Source organism: Nannobrachium achirus (assembly GCF_963921795.1).
Source record: "Nannobrachium achirus genome assembly, chromosome: 17".
NCBI lineage: Eukaryota > Metazoa > Chordata > Actinopteri > Myctophiformes > Myctophidae > Nannobrachium > Nannobrachium achirus.
The window spans coordinates 14193149-14212796 of NC_137824.1; the positions used below are offsets into that span (position 1 = coordinate 14193149).

Consider the following 19648-nt stretch of genomic DNA (forward strand, 5'->3'; position numbering starts at 1 on the left):
TCAACTTTAACCAGCCTTGTAGTTTTTTTTTATATTAGACACAAAAAGAATATGTTTAATATAAATTTTATTATATTTTCAATTTCACAATGTGATAGGAGTCTGGGATGGACTGCAGCTGTCTTGTTCTTCATCAGGCATCACTAGTTGATAGAGCAACACTGCTCCCTTGGCCGAAGGACACAGCTCTGACCATAGAGGGCGCTCTCTATCCAACTGTAAAATGTCCTTTAAAAAACACAAAAGAAGATGGTTTTATAATGTAAAAACAAAACATTTGATAATTCACTGAACAAAGTTTTATAATGTTACACATTTGATAATTCATTGAACAATGTTTTTAATCTTATCTATTTTAGGAATCTATTTTAGGAGTTTTTATTTGTATTTTATTTTATCACAGACAATTTGGTTATTCTGTATGACTCTCCTGTCTTGCTATACCTATTGTATGAGAGTCCATAGAGAAATCTGGTGTTACTTTGCGCTGCTAGTACTACAGAACTTGCATAAAGCGTCACATGAAATGAAACCATAGGTCTGGTCTACTGGATACATAATGTTCCGTAGACTACACTGCTGTTTTGCTTGTTATCTGTTAGCAACAATGTGACAGGTATTAAAACGATAAGTTTCAAGGCTACGTTTCTTTAGTTTGAAGTACTAAATTATTTTCTTTGCATTCACATCACCATTATCCTGTGGTTTGTTGACTAGGGTTCATGCCAATGCACTCGCATCACTCTGGATGAGAGTCTGCTAAATTACAAATTGGGTGCCATTTTATACGTACATGCTGGCTGAATGCGTCACCAAGCCTTTAGTAGTACTTGTGAGTAGTGATGGAGCCCTAAACAAGGGTAGCTCGATAACAGATTTATTGAGTAGCCAGTATCAATACTCTTTGGGCTTATCAAGCTTGTCATTGAGCATAGCAGCCCATGATGTCAAACAATCAAGACAAGAGGTGATCAATAATTTATTACAGTACTATCCATAATATAAAGCCATTTAACACTTATTATTGCACACTAATGAATGATTGTTTTAATGATATTTGTTACTTTTGTCAATTGCCATCTTCATAGATGGTGGTCAGCCACAAACTCAGTTGCAACAACTGGCCAATGAAAAAAAGATACCAGTTATGTTATGAATTTGTCGTCTCATATCTTCCCACAAAATATTAGAAAGCCCGGCTCAATAAGCAGGATCGATAATTAAAAATTAACGAGCTCCATCCCTACTTGTGAGTAGTGATGATGACATGCCTCACCATTCTACTGAGGAACACGATGTCTGTGGACTCGTGGGCCTCCAGTCCTCCTCTCCAGTACAACTCCTTGACCTCATCAGATGTTAGTGAACAGCTGAGGGGACACGCACACACACACACACACACGCACGCACACACACACACACACAGCTTTTGTTACGTAAGCTGCAGTACATATATCATAATACATGGTCCATTCTATTTAAATGTCAAATTAACTTGCAGTAACTGGTTTTGAGTGAGGCTCAGAGTCTCAGACACCATTTCAGACAACTGTGGTTGTTCAATTTGAATGAGACATCAATTTATTTGACAGGGATAATGAACAGTAAAAGGGTAAATGAGTCGGCCCTAAAAGTCCAATTTTGCTCTAAAGCCTGACAGCCAGTCGTGGGTTTGATTCCCAAGCTACCGACGACCTTTACTGCGTGTTACTCCGCATCTGTCCTGGTTTCCTGTCAAACTCAACTGTACTGTCCCGTAAATTCAGAACATTGCACCTTAGTATTTACTACTATTGCACAACACATGTTTGAAACGGAGGAAGATCTGTTATGCAAGATTGTATAAATGTATTTCCAAATAAAATGTTAATTACACCGACATTTTACATTAGTCACCACTACTATGAATGTGCAAGTATTACTAGTTTTCAACTGTAGTCCTATTAGCAAGATGGAAAAGTCATTAAAAGCTGCATGGTTGGTGTGGAGCTCGTGACTAACTAGCATCTTCACCCTCCAGTCTAGAGGATGACTACTGACTTTGCTGATCTCTTGTCCCTTCCTCTAGCTTCCTCCTGCTGTCTGCCCTACGCCAAACATTACATTTGCTTACATTTTACTCAAAACTACTGGCTGGATTGGCACGGTATTTACTGTGCACCTACTGTGCTTAAGCTTATCTAACCTAAAAGCTTGTCCCATTGGACAGTTTCTCTGTACTTCAAAACAAACCGATAACTCCTGGGCATACTTATCTAAATCTTCAGAGAGGGTATTTATTCTAAAGTCTGCATGCAAAAGGCGTGGGCCAAGGCAGCAGCAAACAATCACCATGCTCTCCAGACACCCAAACCCTCTGGCTTCTGCCAACAGCAGTCAGGATTCTTTTTGTCCTTTGACACTACTTTCCCCTCAAAATCCAAAGTGTTCTTCAGGTGAGGTTTATAATATTGAAGATATTGTCCATAGCCTGAATACTTATGAATGAATAACATGAATTCCTTTGTACTCAACCCTCTAACGCTTTCCATATACTGTAGGTGTAGATGCTGCTTACGCAGCAGAATCACAAGCCTCGCCCTCACTTACATATTAATGCTATTCCATCAAGACGTTTATGAACTGCAGCACTAGCACTGCACACGTCCATGTTCACTCTACGCCTGCTACAGAACGAAGAATTTCTGAACTCAAGAGCTTGACTAGGCATCAGTTTGACAATTACCCTGGACTATACCATCCCTTTGCATTTAAAAGGTGACTCTCCCAAAAAGGAGGGTGACACTCCTACGGAGAAATGTCCTGTTAACTAGAAGCCTATTGGCTGTATATGATACAGTCTTAAACCCTAAATGACAATTTCTTTGAAAGTGAAATATAAACCAAGTCTCGCGTGTAGAGACAAGAATATTAAGTATAGACTACAATTTGAAGTCTTGCTTTTCAGTTTAATTAATGTTTTGTTCTGGTTTAATTATAATTATGCCTTATCAGTTACAGTAACACTTATCACCTAATACTTATCAGTTAATATTGTAACACCATGCATGAAAGTATGGGTGGAACAAGCTCTAATTACCTCTACTACATTGACCACTTAATCTAAATTCCATTTTGGCTATCTTTCCATTCTTCCATTCCATTCTAGTACCATTATGTCTAGTCTACTTACCTGAGCAGCGCTATTTTACATTTTACGTTTTTTGGGGGTGATGCCATCCCAATGGCTTCCCCACTGAACTCAGCATAGTAACTTATTATAAGATTGGATGTTATTAGACTTGTTAAACACTGTCAGAGCTGCCAGAGGCTATAGGTACATTTTGTATCATTGTTAGAAGACTACATATAATTTGACATAGGCTTCCGAATCCAGAGTACTACCACGGTATTGCCTTCCTATTCAACCTAATAGGTAATAAGCCAGTCAAGTCCAATGTCTAACATTTTCCTTGATTAGACAGAATGGAAAACAGCTAGAATGGAAACCCCATGATTGGAGTTGAGAACCACTGGTTTGGGGGAACTAGTCCAAGCACAAGCAAGTATACCTGATATAGAACTCTGCGCTTGGTCTGCCTGCACTGGTGTGGTTCAGAGCAATGCCCATCAAGACAGGCTCGCCCAGGGAACTCAGTGGAACGTTCACCTAGAGATGGAAAGAGAGAGAGAGAGAAAGGAAATGGCAGATCCGAAAAACCCTGGCAATGGATTCACAGTTTGATTGATTGGTTTGTGGTTCACACAATCACGTATTCTGATCAACTTAGCACTCCGTTTTTGAAACCACTGTTCAAAATCTCTGACTCAATATCTGATAGCCGGGGAGCCACTGTGCCAAAATGAGAGAAGACCTGTGATGTCATGACATACTCCAAATTTTAGTTTTTCCTATTAATTTGGTCAATAAGGTACACAGAATGAGAGGCCTGCTCTGCCGGGAACACTGCAAAAAAAAGTTTCCCATTGACTTCACTATACTGGAAAAAAACACACCAAAAAAAGTAGCATGTGAGGGGTCAAACTAGGGGTTCTTGATGATTCTGAATCCATTGCAAGCATTTGTTTTGCATGAAAAACATTCCTTGGGCTAGATTTCAGCCTCTCAAACCTGTGAAAAGTGATGAGTCATCACTTTTCACCGTTATTTTGGTCCGTTTTCTAGCCCAAGGAATGTTTTCATGCAAAACAAATGCTTGCAATGGATTCAGAATCATCAAGAACCCCTAGTTTGACCCCTCACATGCTACTTAAAGCATATTTTTTTGGTGTGTTTCTTTCCTGTATATTGAAGTCGATGGAGTGAATATACAAATGGCCATAACTTTTTTTCGCAGAGTTTCCGGCAGAGCAGGCCTCTCATTCTGTGTACCTTAATGACCAAATGAATAGAAAAAACAAAAATAAAAAGTATGTCATGACGTCACAGGTAAAACCCTATTCTTTGAGCTTTTGGGCCTGTGGCTCCCCGGCTATGACTCAAATCTCAGGTCTGTTTCTTGGCTCAGTCCTTTTAAAGTAAGTAAGCCTTGCCGAGCCCTGAGGCCCATAGGGCAGGAGCCTGTCTCCTTAGCGTGAAGCAGTCCTTTTACAAGTAGGTCGGGAGTAGGGATGGGACGATATGAAAATGTCATATCGCGATTATTGTGCCAAAAGAAATCGCGATTTACGATATTATCGCAACAATCAAAATCCATCCCGGGGCGGAACGTTTGCCAAAAAATAGCCGATCTAGAGGGTTTAAGTGGTACCGGATATGCAGCTCGGCAAATAAAAGGTGAATTGATCCCAGTGCATGACGGAGGACGATATCACGATAAATCAAATCTCCACAATACCATTATTGTGAGTGTTTTTTACCGCGATAAACGATAACATCACTTATCGTCCCATCCCTAGTCGGGAGCGGCTTATTGACAGTAATATCATGCGGGAGTCATTTTGATTTTCAAATGCATTTTACTCTGGGGCTTCTTAGGTCATGCATATAAAACACACCTCATCTCTGATCTCCGCGCACACAGAGGAGAAGAGCTCGGAGACCACGGCCCCCTGCCTCTGCTGTAGCATGGCAATGTTGATCTGGTCTTCAGACACGCCGTGGTCCAGGTCCTCACACACTGCCTGGGGACACCAGAGAGCACAGTGACGTATGAATACAAGCTCAGATGTGGTGACAATGGACAAGTCAGTTGGAACGGAACCCGATGGCGTGACTTAGTAAGAGGATTTTAAAATGCAACTGAGAGAGGACATTTAGGAGATGCGTTTTCAGTTTACAATGAAAACTGAAGGGAGAGATGCTACAAATAAGAGACAATGATAGAAATGCTTATAACATAAAAAGAAGCATCTTAAAGAAGTCCTTAGACAGGTTGTTGCACAGTAATGCACACCACTGCGTTTTTTTTCTGACGAATATACCTGTAGGTGCGAATTTCGGAGCATGAAATTGAAAAAATCAACTTCACATTATGACAATCATATTTGCAGATTTTGCACACTGCTGTCCGTTTTGTATTTATTTTTGGACCAGGGTTGATTTTTTCCAATTTTCGCAACCTTTGCCAATGAGTCCCTTGCTCTCTCTCCCTCTCCTCTCGCTCTCCTTGGCCTGAAAATAATTCATTTTGGATTTTGGTTTCCGAAAAAAAAACAAAAAACGCAGCAGTGTGCAACCAGCTTTAGGCTTTCTCTTCACCTTCGGTTCTGGGTGCCCCCCGGGGATGTCCAGCAGCCCCCCTGCCTCAGCCACCTTCTGGCTCCTCCTGATCAGCACCACCTGTCCATCACGTGTACACAGGACCCCTCCGACACCAAGAGGCTGGGCCAGCAGCGCCAGAGGATCCCCAAACTCTGCCTCCCCGCGACTCCGCAGTCCCCCGGCTTGGTGCGACCAATTGGTCCCCAGGAAGTCTTTGTAACACGTGAGGCCTAGTCTCAGAGTGAGTAGGACAGAACCCGCGGCATTTCTACGGTCCATGTTTCTGTGAGGACATGAAGAAGAAGTGCTGGTCTTCTTGACGCATTCAGACGCGTCGCAGTCAGAGGTGGGGTAAGGTTTGAGAGGTGCGTTCTCTTTCTTGTCGTTGGAAATAAGACCAGGTTGGACGGTACTGTCTGCATTGTACCTCCTTTGAAATACGCCTACTGGTCCATGTGCTTTTTTAAAGTTCTGTGTGGTTGAGTTGGACAATGACTCATCCCGTCTTTGACCACCGTCTGGGTGGAGTTGTCTCGGAGAGATGTCACATGCACACTGTGCACAGTCTAAAGAGGGTGACTGGACTGGGAGAGTGGACGTGGGGGGATCTTTGGGAGAAGAGAAGACGGGCAGCGGGGGAAGAGGTTCTGGCTGGGCCAAGCTGAAGGAGTGGAGTCTGAATTTGGCTCCGTTGAAAAGCCACGGCTCCCTGGACACCCGCTGTGTCCAAACCTCCTCTATATGACGTTCTAGAGCCTCATCTGTCTGTCTGTTAAACCTTGGTTTGGAATAAAGACAAAAACTACATTAATGAGAGTGGTAGAAGTAGTAGGTCTCTAAAACTGCAATCTAGGACAATATAACTAGCTCATCCCTAATCTTCCACTGATAAATGTACTGGTTGACAAGTAAAACTTGTTGCAAACTTCTCAAGTTGGAATGTTTTTACATATAATATAATTTGATGAATGTATACATCGACTGTTCATAGCTGAACTGTCCATTTGCAATGTGCCATCCAATGCACCTGTCCCTACTATGTACTGTACATAGTGTCCACCTGTGCCTATGAAAATCAGTTTTTAGAAACATACAATTAGAAGTTGACAATTATGTAAACATGTTTGAGAGTGCAAAATAGGGACATTTAAAATACCAAGACATTAATATGAGAAAATTGCAGTGCAGCAGAAATGATACATAAAATGTACGAAAAAAAGATAAATACTAGAATCTAGTAGGCCCATTTATCTTTTCCTGATTTTAAAGCCTGCAGGTATGCATGCATGAGCATGTAGATCGTCTATTTTCACAATTTCAGCCTCTAATAATTTGACCAATGTTTAATTTGACATTTTACATGTATTAAAAAGTCCTTAAATTGTCACTGTCAAATTGTCGCTATATACTTAAACGTTGCGCTGGTTTGTATACAGTTGATTGAGAAAACATCGTTGCACATTAAGTTAATCATCTGGGGAGTGGGGACCCCCCCCCCCAAAATAATTTGGGGACCCCCCTGGGTCCCACAGGTTGAGAACCACTACAGTAGACAGGCGTACACGAGAAGATGCCCACAAATAAAGTGACAGGACTGCATGTCACATGTAACAACAAATGTATCAATGTTATGTTTTGGGTCTTATTACCTGTCACAGAGCTCCACATGCACTTGAGATTCCCTCAGCCCACGCCAGGCTGCACAGTGCAGCAGTACTGACACCTCGGGGTCCATCCTCCTTGGACACTGTAGATTAGGTCCTTTCTCATCACAAACTCAGCCTGCTTGATTGATGGAAGACTTTATTAGAAGTGTGCATAGGAAAAGGTACAGATTAGTGTACAGTTCACTGCTACAAGGTCAACTAGAAAGATACAATCCTGGGAAATTGGTTATGTCATGTGAAGCTTGACCTATTTATAGTCAAGTAAATTACCTATTTATAGTCTGGATTGTTTATCAAGAAAGAAAGAAAGTAACACTAGTGTGATTTTAGTAACTAAGCTCTTCAGATTATTTACAAAGGAAACCTTTATGTATCTAATGTAACATTGAATGACAGACGGATGTAGGCTATAATGCTTGTGTGCGTCATTCATTAGTGAATTAGTTCCTTGTCGTTAATAGTCGTGGCATTTTCAAGTAAGATACCTTTACTTGAGTAAAACATTTGAGTACTTTTCCCACCACTGTTACAGTCCCCCAAAGGTACTTGGACAGTGAAACTAGATGTGTATTGTTGCTGCACCACACGTAGGCTCTATTTTTCGTTTAACAAACACTTCTTTGTAACGTAGGACATGATTATGATAGAATATTGTATAATTAACTAAAAGTTACAACGTTAGAATAACAAACGACTGAGGAAACAACAGAAACACTGACCTGTCCTGAATATGAAGACGTTTGTTAGACTGAGAGCTCGTACATATTGTACATATTCGCCTTCTCCACAGTATACGTGTCATTTATATAAATCTAATCCCATGCAGTCACATTCCCTGTAGTTTTGTAGGATTAACAGTAGTAGCAACTTCCTGGTCTTGTATTTTGATTTGTCCATTAGCGCCACCCAGTGGCCGTCCTGGATTGGTCCTTTGTTCCACACAGAAGAGCCCCATTGGACCGTTCAGCCTCGCGTCCACTGTTCCTATTTACTATTCTGCGCTCACGTCCGGTCTAGAGCCCGCCTACTGTATCCGGTCATTTCCTCTAATCTGCAAAATGCAAAGTGCAGATTCCAGTCTAGGTCAGTGGTTCCCTGACCCTAACCTTTCAGGTCGAGACCCAAACAAATCATTGATTTTTTTTCTTTTATTCAAGAAAATCTTAGCTTTTTAGGGAAATGGTTTAAAATATTTAAAGAAAATGTAGGAAACAAAAAATCAAGGGACCCATAGAAAAATCACATTTTCAAAAAAATACGATTTCCCCCACCACCCAAAAATATTTGTAGAATTAAAAGAAATTGAAGAATAAAATAAAATAAAAATCAAACAAACACATCTAAGAAATTCCATAAAGTATAATAATTAGTGAAAGTAGTGAAAATAGACGATCTACAAGCTCCCAACGCTGCGCGAAACATGAGTTTGTAGATCTGCTATTTTCACTAGTTTGAGTCCCGGACGAATGTCTAATTTCTCTTTTGGGCCTTGGTAGGCTAAAAAAGGTCTACGTAGGTACACTGGAGATGTTGCCAGTTGCCCTATGAAAACTTAAACTATGCCTGGTATTTTTCTTTCTCATGTTTTAATTTACAATCTTAACCTATGTTATGTAAGAACTAAACTGATACGGAAAGATGAGGCTTTTTGTTGGTTGGGATAACAGAAAGGTACTCAACAAGAACAAGATAAAAACGACAGGATACTTTAGCTTTATTTATTCAAAATAAAAAGTTAGGATATCCCATTCTATCCCCTTTTAAATGTATGTTTAAATGTAACACAGTTCAATTCATGAATACAGACCTCAAATATATCATTTCCTTTGAGCAAAATGACCAAATCATTTCAGTTAAAACAGACAAATACAGATCTCACATACATCATTTCCTTTGAGTAAAATAACCACAGATTGCCATATCATTTCAGTTAAAATAGACAACCAGCTCACATTGGTCTCTCTATCTAAAATTAAATTAGGCACTAGGCACAAAGAGTTAATAAGATGAGGCTACTTTAAAAGGGTTGTCCTACAATGCAGGTTAACCTACATGACATCATCACATATGCTTGCTGCACTTCTTTAAAACCAATAAGAAAAATCAAACGCCTGTTTATAACGGATGATTTTGTGAGCGGGGATGGGGAAACGGGGAAACAGCAGAATCATTGTCTATAATGATATTCAGTGGTGTGCAATTTTGATTCACACCTGCTTCTGTGATAAAAGTCATGGTAAAAGTTCCTATTTGTTTATGCAACAATAGAGTTCAAGTGAGTTCTGTAAAGGACTATTGTCGTGTGCATGTGTCAGGATGTGATAAATACTTTGCATATTGAAAACATGTTTAATACACAGAAAGTAAGGCTAAAGAAACATTTGGAACTTTAACAAACAGTGTGATTTGAAGCTGTGCCTTAGTCCAGTGTTTCTCAAAGTGGATTCCAGGGACTCTGTGGGTTACTTTAGGGGGGGTCTTAATTGACCCATACAAGTTTGTAACTCTGGTAGTGTACAAATAGAACCAATGAACCCGTAAGGCCATAACGGGTTCATTTGGTTCCATTTGTACACTGTCAGAGTTAAGGGGAGACCTTGAAATGTGAAAGTTTGAGAAACACTGCGTTAGTCTATTCCGAATTAAACTGAAGAACAGAGCAATTGGTGAACGCTAGTGTGCAGCGAGGCAGCACGGCAGCCAGCGAGCGACGGAGACTCGGAATGGGATTGGTCTCGTCCAGCTTCTTGCTGTCGTCGCCTTCGCCGGATCCGCCTGCACCTGCTTCTCCACTACTGTTCCTCTCCTCCTCGCCTCCGCCTTCGCCCTCTCCCACCGACGGACACTGGCGAGGCTGGAAGAAGACGCCGGAGAACTCCAGCGCACCCAGCCCGCGCAGCATCCTGCAACTCCGCACCACTTGCATTTCGCTCAGCGTGCAGTCCCAGAGGCACAGGCGACGCAGGTCTTTCAGACGGCTGGCGCACAGCAGGCCCGGCCCCACCTCCTTCCCACCCAGGCTCAGCTCCTCCAGCCCCAGCCACCCTGTGCCCAGGCCCAGGGAGGCCATCTGTAACTGGTAGCCCACCTGGGTGGTGATGCCCAACTCCAGGAACTTGAGCCTGATCAGCCCTTCCACGCCGCAGTTGGTCTCCTTGGCGGCGCAGTTCCTGAGGCCGTTGGCGGTCAGGCGAAAGGTGTCGCGCAGCTCCAAGCGGCAGAGTCTCTCCCACGAGGTCAGACTCTGCAGGTGTTGGTCCGTGAACGAGGGAACGCCGTGGAGCATTAGTCTCTCGATGCCGATCCCTGATGGGGAGACGGGCCTTTTCCCTGACTTGCTTCGCCCTTGTTGCTGAGTACCGGCACTCGGCGTAGTAGTTCCCTCAGTACTAGTTGCACCTGGGAGGCTCTGGGTGAAAAAGCCATGCGGAAGCTCACAGCCACATAACTCCAGCACCTTCAAAGTCGGAGGCAAGAGCTGACAATTGGGCAGGCCTCTCAGGTCGGCGTACAGCAGATACAGTTTGTTCAGACGTGGGCACTTTGTGGACAAGGCTTTGAGCCATGGCTCTGATAATAGGATGCCCTTTCGAGCAGAGAGCAGCAAGCCTCGCAACCGCAGACACCTCAGTCCACAGCCCAGATACTGGCGCAGGAGGACCCAAAGTATGCGGGATGTCACCTGACCCACAATGATCACCAGGGGAGGGGAAATCCAGTTGAAGAATCAACACACCAGTTGGAGGAAGCAGAGGACAAAAACACAATACAATCAGTATTTCATCTGAATTTTAAACAAATTTACATCAGCATAGATTTAAACTGCACATGATGGATGGCACGCTGTAGTTATTAAAGTACAGATCAAAGTCTAAGTTTAAAGGATTTTTTAGTGTACTAGCTAACCTAAGACTATGTCAGTCTGGGGGTATTTACTTGGTATAAAAAAGCTTTGGAATAGGAAGAAAGAATAAAATAAAAAATACTTTACCCCTTTCCATGCGGTGAGATCAACAAATCTCCAAAGTCTCTGGTCTTTGACAAGACGTCTCCATCTCTTACACACCCTAAAATAATATAATGAAAGACAACATTTACAACAGTCTAATGACAAGTGTCTCGACCATGGAGGAATGATCTCGAGTCTGCTCTCTCGACAAGTGACAAAGGGATTCTGGCTTTAATGTGTACACACAGGAAGGGGAAAATACAGAAATGGCAAGCTAGTAAACTAAATTACCTTCCAGCTCGGACGAGCTCTCGTACACTGAGGTGTGATAAGATATCGATCAGAATGTTCTCGGGGAAGTAGTCCAGGTTGCAGGCTTCTTTGAAATCTTCCATTTTGTAAACAAGGAGATTCTTGTACACGGACTAAATTGCCAGACGCACACAGCGCGTTGCATTGGAATCAGGAACCCCTAAGAAACCGTTGCTAATGGGGAAAACAGTACCTAGATATAAACAAATTCAGACCAAATGTTAGCCCTGTTGTCGCGTATATGCTCGGTAAAAATGGCGTGTTTGTCGATAATATCCAACGATACTGGTGTGTAAACGACTGTTGCTAAAATTGTACGGCCACAAAATGCATAACCGGTTATGGTTGTAAACACACAAACACACACAGTCAGAGAACATTGCACCAACACTGCCACCTGGCGGTCGTGGCTGTGCTGTCCCCCATAGCCGGGAGGGACCATGGGGAGGGACGCGCTGTGATTCGTTAGTTCACCGTTTCCCAAACATGTGGGTCGGGACCCACTTGTGGGTCAAGGACCAATTATTTTATGGGTCACACGACCATAGAGTTATAAAAGAAATGCCATGACTCGAGTAAAAATCCTGTTTTATTTTCCTACAAAATATAAAATATATATTTCAAAAATATTTTCTCCTCCCCCAAAAATACTTTATTTTTAGAAAACAATATACATAAACGCGAGGCCTTGTGAGCATGTAGGTCTGCTATTTTCACAATTTTTGCCTCCAGCTCCAATATTTAACATTTTGGCCAATGTTTAATTTGTTTAATCTTCAAAAAAGTCCTTAAATTGGGATACCCTCTAGTCTATACACTGACTTTATGAGTGAGAAATGTTTCACAGTATCTGGGGACCCCCCCAAAAAAAGAATAATTTGGGGGGTCCCGAACTACAGGTTGAGAACCAATTAAATTCAATTCAAATTAGCTTTATTGGCATGCGAAAACATACGTTTACATTTGCCAAAGCAAGTTTCAAAACATAATAAAAACTGTTAAAAATGGGGAACATTTATTTTCCTCCGGGGTGGAAAGACTGTCTATTAGTTGTATTAACCTAACTGGTGATGCGAGGTAACCGCTGAACTAAACAGCCAATCAGCGTGCGGCCGGTCGTCCCTCCCAGCCCTGGGATCTTGAACTCCTACCATTTTCAATGCAACTTACTTGTCTCGTCCTCCTGCGCCTGCGTGGTGACTGTGTTCAAGATGGCGACCAGCAACGGCGGAGGGATGGAGGTGGACGGGGCAGGTGAGTGTCTCTCTGCCCGGCGGTCCGGGGACCCCCACTTCTCCTGCACCCACAGCGGGCTGAACCTGAATGAAAACCCCAGCGTGTGCGTTGTCTCCGGGCGTCCGGCTCTGTGGGAGCCCGGTCTGGGGTCTTTGACGGGGAGTATAGCGGGTGTTGTTGCTAATAGCCCTGCTAAAGCAGGCTAACGCAAGCTAACTGACAAACTGTCAACAAATGTGTATGACTCTGGTACTAATCGGTGCCTACTAACTTTCACATTTCAAGGTCTTCCCCTTAACTCTGACAGTGTACAAATGGAACCAAATGGACCCGTGGGTCCATTTGGTTCCATTTGTACACTGTCAGAGTTACAGTCTTGTAACTGTCAATAAATCAAATGTATATGACTGGTACTAATCGGTGCCTACTGCCTACTACTGCCCTTTTGACTTTAATGCAGTGTTTCTTCAAATTTCAAGATCTCCTCTTAACTCAGGGTTCGTATTTGGTTCCATTTGTACACTGTCAGAGTTACAGACTTGGATGGGTCAATGTAGACCCCCATAAAGGAACCCACAGAGTCCCTGGAATCCACTTTTGACTTTGATGCAGTTTTTCTTCAAACTTTCAAATGTCAAGATCTCCCCCTTAACTCTGACAGTGTACAAATATAACCAAATGAACCCATTAGGGTTAATTTGGTTCCATTTGTATACTGTCAGAGTTACAGACTTGTAAGTTATGGGTCAATTTAGACCCCCATAAAGGAACCCAGACAGAGTCCCTGGAATCCACTGATTTAATGCATAATGACACTTATTAGCCCGCGGACCCCCATTTGAAAAGATATGCCAGGGACCCCCCTCTAGCTGTCTAGCAACAGTGATTCCCAACCATTTTCATTTGATTACCGACCCCCATTTAATGGCATTTCTATCTCTGAGAGCCCAATCTGTTATTGTAAAATCAATGTTAATTTAACTCTGAGTGTGCACATGGAACCTAATGGACATTTGTTTCCATTTGTGCACTCTCTGAGTTACAGATTCATGAGGGTCCATTTGGTTCCTAACTACCGTTTTGCTGGGGACCCGGCTGGAACTCCCTCAAGGACCCCCACTTTGAGAACCAATGCTTTACGTGCGAATAAAGGACACGCCCATGGAAAGCTGTGCTTGACATGATGGCATTTGGCAGATGTGTTTTTTTTAGATACACTGTCAAGTCTAACGTTATAGTCTTGTTGGTGTGACTTGCCAACACACTACGGTCTACTAATGCACTGGTTCTCAGTGGGGTGCGGGCTAGAGCCTTTTATAGAGAGTTATACCAATGCGGGGTCAGAAACAGCACCGGTCACGTGGTTCATGTAACTTGAAATGTCACTTTACCCTCATAGACTCCAATGCATTCTGTAAACTTCTGGTTTGCGCTTTGTCACTATTCGCCAATAGATGTGTAAAAAAAACAAACACACAAAACACAAATCTTGCAAGGGGGTCCCTGACTCCCTGGCACAAAATCCCTTTCAGATGAGGGTCTGTGTGGTCAATTACATAGCGATTTGGGGTGTCGCTGCCTTGACATGAAATTATGAGAACCACTGTACCGATGCGTTGTCTTGTCTTCCAGCCAGCCCCAGTGTTATGGCCTCGGGGGTGACCGGGAGTGTTTCTGTGGCCCTGCACCCTCTCGTCATCCTCAACATATCAGACCACTGGATCCGCATCCGCTCTCAGGAGGGACGGCCCATGCAGGGTATGATGATTACACACGCTTGCACCTGTGATTACACCAAAGAGTAGGGCTGTCACAATTATTACATAATCGTCTAATCGTGATTATTTGACATTATCGCAATTATTTTGTCATAATCGTCATAATCGTGAATGTTGAAAAATGTCTGAAATAGTGGAAATAGCAGATCTACAAGCTCACAACGCGTCGCGATTGAGCTTGTAGATCGGCTATTTCCACTATCAAAGTTATTTTTTTAAGTAAGTTGTCAAATATGTCAGTAATTTCTTTGTATATTTAGGTTATGTGTCATATCTACCATGTGCAACTTCAAAGCCTAAAAGCCAAACAGAAATGTAATTATCAACGACAAAAACACAGTTAAATCATTATTCGCCAATTATTTGAGTGACAATTAATCGTCATGTAAAATGTCATATCGTGACAGCCCTACACACGCTTGCACCTGTGATTACACCAAAGAGCATGGAGGAAAACAACATGATGCACTGTATACGTACTGTACAGTGAGTCTGAGGGGAAGAGCTTTGAGCTAGAAACGTGACAGCTTTTATTTGGTGCAATAAAGCATCTGTCGCATAGGAGTGTGCAAGCGTTTATTTGTTTTTCTCTGTACTACTGCATATTACATATACAATCTGAAGAACGTTTGACTTTTATTATGTTTGCATGTTCCTGAATTGCGTTGTTATGCTTTCCTTCAAGACCTCCGATACTGATCTCATGTAGGGATGGGACGATATTATATAGTTTATTGTGATAAAGAAACACTCACGATAATCGTATTGTGGAGATTTAATTTATCGTGATTTCGTCCTCCATCATGCACTGCGATCAATTCACCTTTTATTTGCCTAGCTGCATATTATCCGATACCATTTAAACCCTCTATTGGTAAAATGTACTTTATAATAAGTACTTGATACAGTCTTTTTTTTCACTCTCTACCAAATCTCTTTGCCAAAAAATAGCCGATCCATTATCCTGGGGCGGATCTACAAGCTCACAACGCGTTGCCGCGTTGTGAGCTTGTAGATGCGCCCCAGGATAATGGATGTTGGGGATATTAGATTATCACGATATCGTAATTCACCTATGCAGGAATCAGTAACGGTGTTTCTCTCTTTGTGCCCAGTGATTGGAGCCCTTATTGGTAAGCAGGAGGGGAGAAACATCGAGGTGATGAACTCCTTTGAGTTGCTCTCCCACACTGTGGATGACCGAGCACACATTGACAAGGAGTATTACTACACCAAGGAAGAACAATGTAAGTGTTCTGGATGTGGTGTGTTGTTGCCTTTTTATCATTTATTTCATATGTTGATTTATATTGCCTGTCAAATAAATGGAAAGGATACAATATTAGTGAGTTGCTTGTAATAATTCTCCTGGCTTGCATCTCAGTCAAACAGGTCTTTAAAGAAATGGAGTTCCTGGGCTGGTATACCACTGGAGGGCCCCCAGACCAGTCAGACATACACATTCACAAGCAGGTGTGGAATCTAATTCAAGTGAAGTTACATTCTTTCTGTTAAATTCACCCCTGTGGGGCTGGTCAATTTGAATCCGTTTGCATATGTTTCTTCTGCTGCAGGTGTGTGAGATCATTGAGAGCCCTCTATTTCTCAAGCTCAACCCAATGACGAAACACACAGATGTGAGTCCCTCAGCTTTTTCCATTGCAAAGATGCGCTCGTCGTAGCGATGCTGTATATTTGCACACACTTGATTGAAACTAAAACGCCCCATCTCTGCTTTCAGCTTCCCGTTAGTGTATTTGAGTCTGTGATCGACATAATCAATGGCGAGGTACTGTACTGTTTTATTGAACAGGCACACACATCAGCGAACTTAAATTTTCATTCTTCATGCCCGGCCCTTCCTCTGACATTTTCCCTTTGTCTTTTGATGGCAGGCCACCATGTTGTTTGCTGAGCTCACCTACACTCTGGCCACAGAGGAGGCAGAAAGAATCGGCGTTGACCACGTAGCTCGCATGACAGCCACTGGCACGGGGGAAAACTCAAACGGTAAGGAAGGGCCTGTTATCCTCTTGGAAGGATGAAACGCATACATGCCTGCCCTTCCAGTGTCCCAGAATCTGCCACATTCACTGCCATAGAGCTGTGTTTCTCAACCTTTTTTCTGCATGGGCACACTTTTCATGTCCCAAGAATCCATGGGCACACCAACATAATACGGGGGTGTAAATATCGTCACTGTCAGTAAGAAACCTTGTATCTCCAAGTTTCAAATGTGTACGTTTCTTCGCAAAGGAAAGCCCTGCTTCATCATACAAGGCTGTCGCACAACCGTAGTGAAAACAGCAGATCTACAAGCACACAACGCCTCGCGGGTGCGAGGCGTTGTGTGCTTGTAGATCGGTTGTTTTCACTAGTTTAAATCATTTTTAAAATGATAAATACAATACTGGCTTTCAAGCAGTTTCAAGGGGCACACTTGACCCTTCTCAGGGGCACACCAAAGGTCCCCAGGCACAGTGGTTGAGAAACACTGCCATAGAGAACCGTAGCCAAGACAAAGAATAGACAAGCAAGACATGCCATCTCTGTTTTACTGTGTGACATACTACATTAGGAGATCATGTGATTCACTCCATCAGAAACATTCCTGAGATTCCTTAGATTTCATGACATTTCCCTGTTACCAATATCTAGCTATAAATAGTAAGAATTGTGCAGTTAGTGAATGAAGCAACACAGATCACATGGCGGTGAATCTGCACTGTACAGGCTGGGTTGCCTGTGTGCTTGTCTTAGTGTGGTGACTGTGAAATGGAAATTGATCTTTCTTTAAATATTAAACCAATAACAAAAGAGCTTCACAAGATCAGTGACTAACTTGCCTTAATAGTTAGCTCCTATATGTCATTTGTACTTTGTATGTGATGCCTCCCTTTCTCCTTCCCATATCTGTTAGTGGCTGAACACCTCATAGCCCAACATAGTGCAATCAAGATGCTTCACAGCAGGGTGAAGATCATCCTGGAATACGTCAAAGCAGTGGAAGCGGGTGAGATGTCTGTCAGAGTGGTGTGATGACAATGATGGATGAATGGAAGTTTGTTGAAATACAGATCAATCTTGAAAATTTTGAATATTGTGGAAAAGTAAAATTTCTTGAAACTTTCATATACTCTTTTGAAACTTTCATTATGTTCTAGTCTAGATACATTGCACATGCTGTGAATTATTCCAAACCATTTTTTGTTAAGATTTTGAATTTGTATGGCATGAATATCAAAATATTACAATATTACACAAGACCACTCAAAACAAGGATTTATAATGGAGAAATGTCCAGTGGGAATTTTCGCAGTCAGTTATGATTTGGGGTGCTTCTGCTAGGGCATCTGCGATGTTTTTTGCCCACAATATTCTTTTTCTTTTTTTTTCTTCTTTTTTTTAGGTTGATCTGTAAGCCTGGAAAACAGGTGTTCTGGCAAAAGGAGTGGTCCTTAATTTATGATGCCATTAAAGGACATCTCCACACTAAATAACATCTAGGCAAACTTTCCTACTTATATTGATCTCAAATGACTGTCCATGGCATCTGTTAGGCAGAAATGCCACTCTATGCTATGAGGTCTGCTGGGGGAACTGGACCACTGGGGCCTAATAGACCCCAAGGACAGTCATGTGGGATCAATATAAGCAGGAATATTAGCCTGTCATTCTCACCTTCAAATAAAGTTATACCCCTTTGTCGTGGTGCTGAACAGTCGATGGCCTAACGAATGAAACCTTGCCCATGGACTGCATGATTGTAGCATGTGACCATGAGTGTTAATTACAATAGTGTTGACTCGGCCAGCAAAATGATGTTATTGCACCTTTTCCTGACTGGATTCCAGGACTGTTCATGACTTACTTACCGGTAGTCATTTTGCTTTCTCATCTTGCTCTGTACAAAACAGGAGAGGTGCCATTTAATCATGAGATCCTGCGAGAAGCCAATGCCCTGTGCCATAGATTGCCTGTTCTCAGCACGCTCAAATTCAAGACGGACTTCTATGATGTAAGCTGTGATTACACGCGCACGCACGCACGCACGCACACACACACACACACACACACACACACACACACAGACGGATAGAAGAGGATAGATCATAGCATTAAATCACATTGCATTTTACTGTCTGACCAAATTTCAGGCATGTTAAGACAGGTTTTCTCACAGATGTGTTTCTGTGTAACATTTTGCCTCCTCTCCCCTCACAGCAATGCAACGACGTGGGCCTCATGGCCTACCTGGGCACCATCACCAAGACCTGCAACAGTATGAACCAGTTCATCAACAAGTTCAACGTGCTGTACGACAGACAGGGCATCGGGCGGAGGATGAGAGGACTTTTCTTTTGAGTTAAAAAAAAAGGGGGGAATTAAAGAAGAGGGGATGATGAGGTTAGGAGAAGAAGACAACAAGAGGTCACAAACACTGCAAATGTTTTATTTGCTTTAGGATGTTCTTTTCTCTCTGTTTTTTTTGGGGGGTGGGGGGTATTTTTTTATTGACTTAAAGAAATATTTGGAGTTTCTCGGAGAGCACTTGATTTATATACCCCTCGGTCAGGAAGGATACGATGTACATGAACCAGAATGTTATTTTATCCCCTTTTTGCTTTGTTATTTCATGTTTACGTATGTAATAAATGATCTGCTGATTTTTTTCCCTTTGTGCTTGTGGGACTTAAGTTGAGCTCTCCGATTGTTTTCTCACTTTCATAAACGGATGTGGAGATGATAAAAGTAGACTGTATGCAACATTCAACTGGACACGAGATGAAGACTATCCTTATATCCTTTTAAGCATATCTTTGTTTGAGTGTAATTTAGCAAAAAGAATATTAGTAGTTTACCCCCAAAATGATTTATTTATTTTTCTATTGATTGCTCACGCTATGGAGACTGCACTCAACTGTTAAAAGCATGTTTGCCTCATTGAGAGACCCGTTAATTTGTCTAGTATCCTGTGGTTTGAGCAACTGTCTTTGAAAAT

At 42.2% G+C, this 19648-nt stretch overlaps 3 protein-coding genes across 3 annotated transcripts; 1 reads left to right on the plus strand and 2 right to left on the minus strand.

Annotated features, from left to right (window-relative positions):
• Positions 1 to 84: 84 nt before the first annotated feature.
• On the minus strand, positions 85 to 8182 carry nudt22 (nudix (nucleoside diphosphate linked moiety X)-type motif 22; the record flags this gene model as incomplete). Its single annotated transcript, XM_080746540.1, has 7 exons — positions 8091 to 8182; positions 7354 to 7505; positions 5702 to 6482; positions 4999 to 5124; positions 3552 to 3649; positions 1277 to 1370; positions 85 to 228 (listed from the first exon to the last, which is right to left on the minus strand). Exons 2-7 carry the CDS (start codon positions 7437 to 7439, stop codon positions 85 to 87), a joined length of 1329 nt encoding a protein of 442 aa, XP_080602666.1. The 5' UTR covers positions 7440 to 7505; positions 8091 to 8182.
• An 886-nt stretch (positions 8183 to 9068) lies between these two features.
• On the minus strand, positions 9069 to 11715 carry LOC308301470 (F-box/LRR-repeat protein 12; the record flags this gene model as incomplete). Its single annotated transcript, XM_080745468.1, has 3 exons — positions 9069 to 11053; positions 11363 to 11438; positions 11612 to 11715. The coding sequence occupies 3 exons, from the start codon at positions 11713 to 11715 to the stop codon at positions 10004 to 10006; spliced, it is 1230 nt and encodes a 409-aa protein (XP_080601594.1). The 3' UTR covers positions 9069 to 10003.
• Positions 11716 to 12838: 1123 nt separating this feature from the next.
• Positions 12839 to 19307, plus strand: cops6 (COP9 signalosome subunit 6). The gene is made up of 10 exons (XM_080745790.1): positions 12839 to 12886; positions 14501 to 14626; positions 15762 to 15893; positions 16031 to 16119; positions 16221 to 16283; positions 16388 to 16435; positions 16542 to 16656; positions 17567 to 17659; positions 18564 to 18664; positions 18871 to 19307. Exons 1-10 carry the CDS (start codon positions 12844 to 12846, stop codon positions 19009 to 19011), a joined length of 951 nt encoding a protein of 316 aa, XP_080601916.1. The 5' UTR covers positions 12839 to 12843; the 3' UTR covers positions 19012 to 19307.
• The last annotated feature ends 341 nt before the right edge of the window (positions 19308 to 19648 follow it).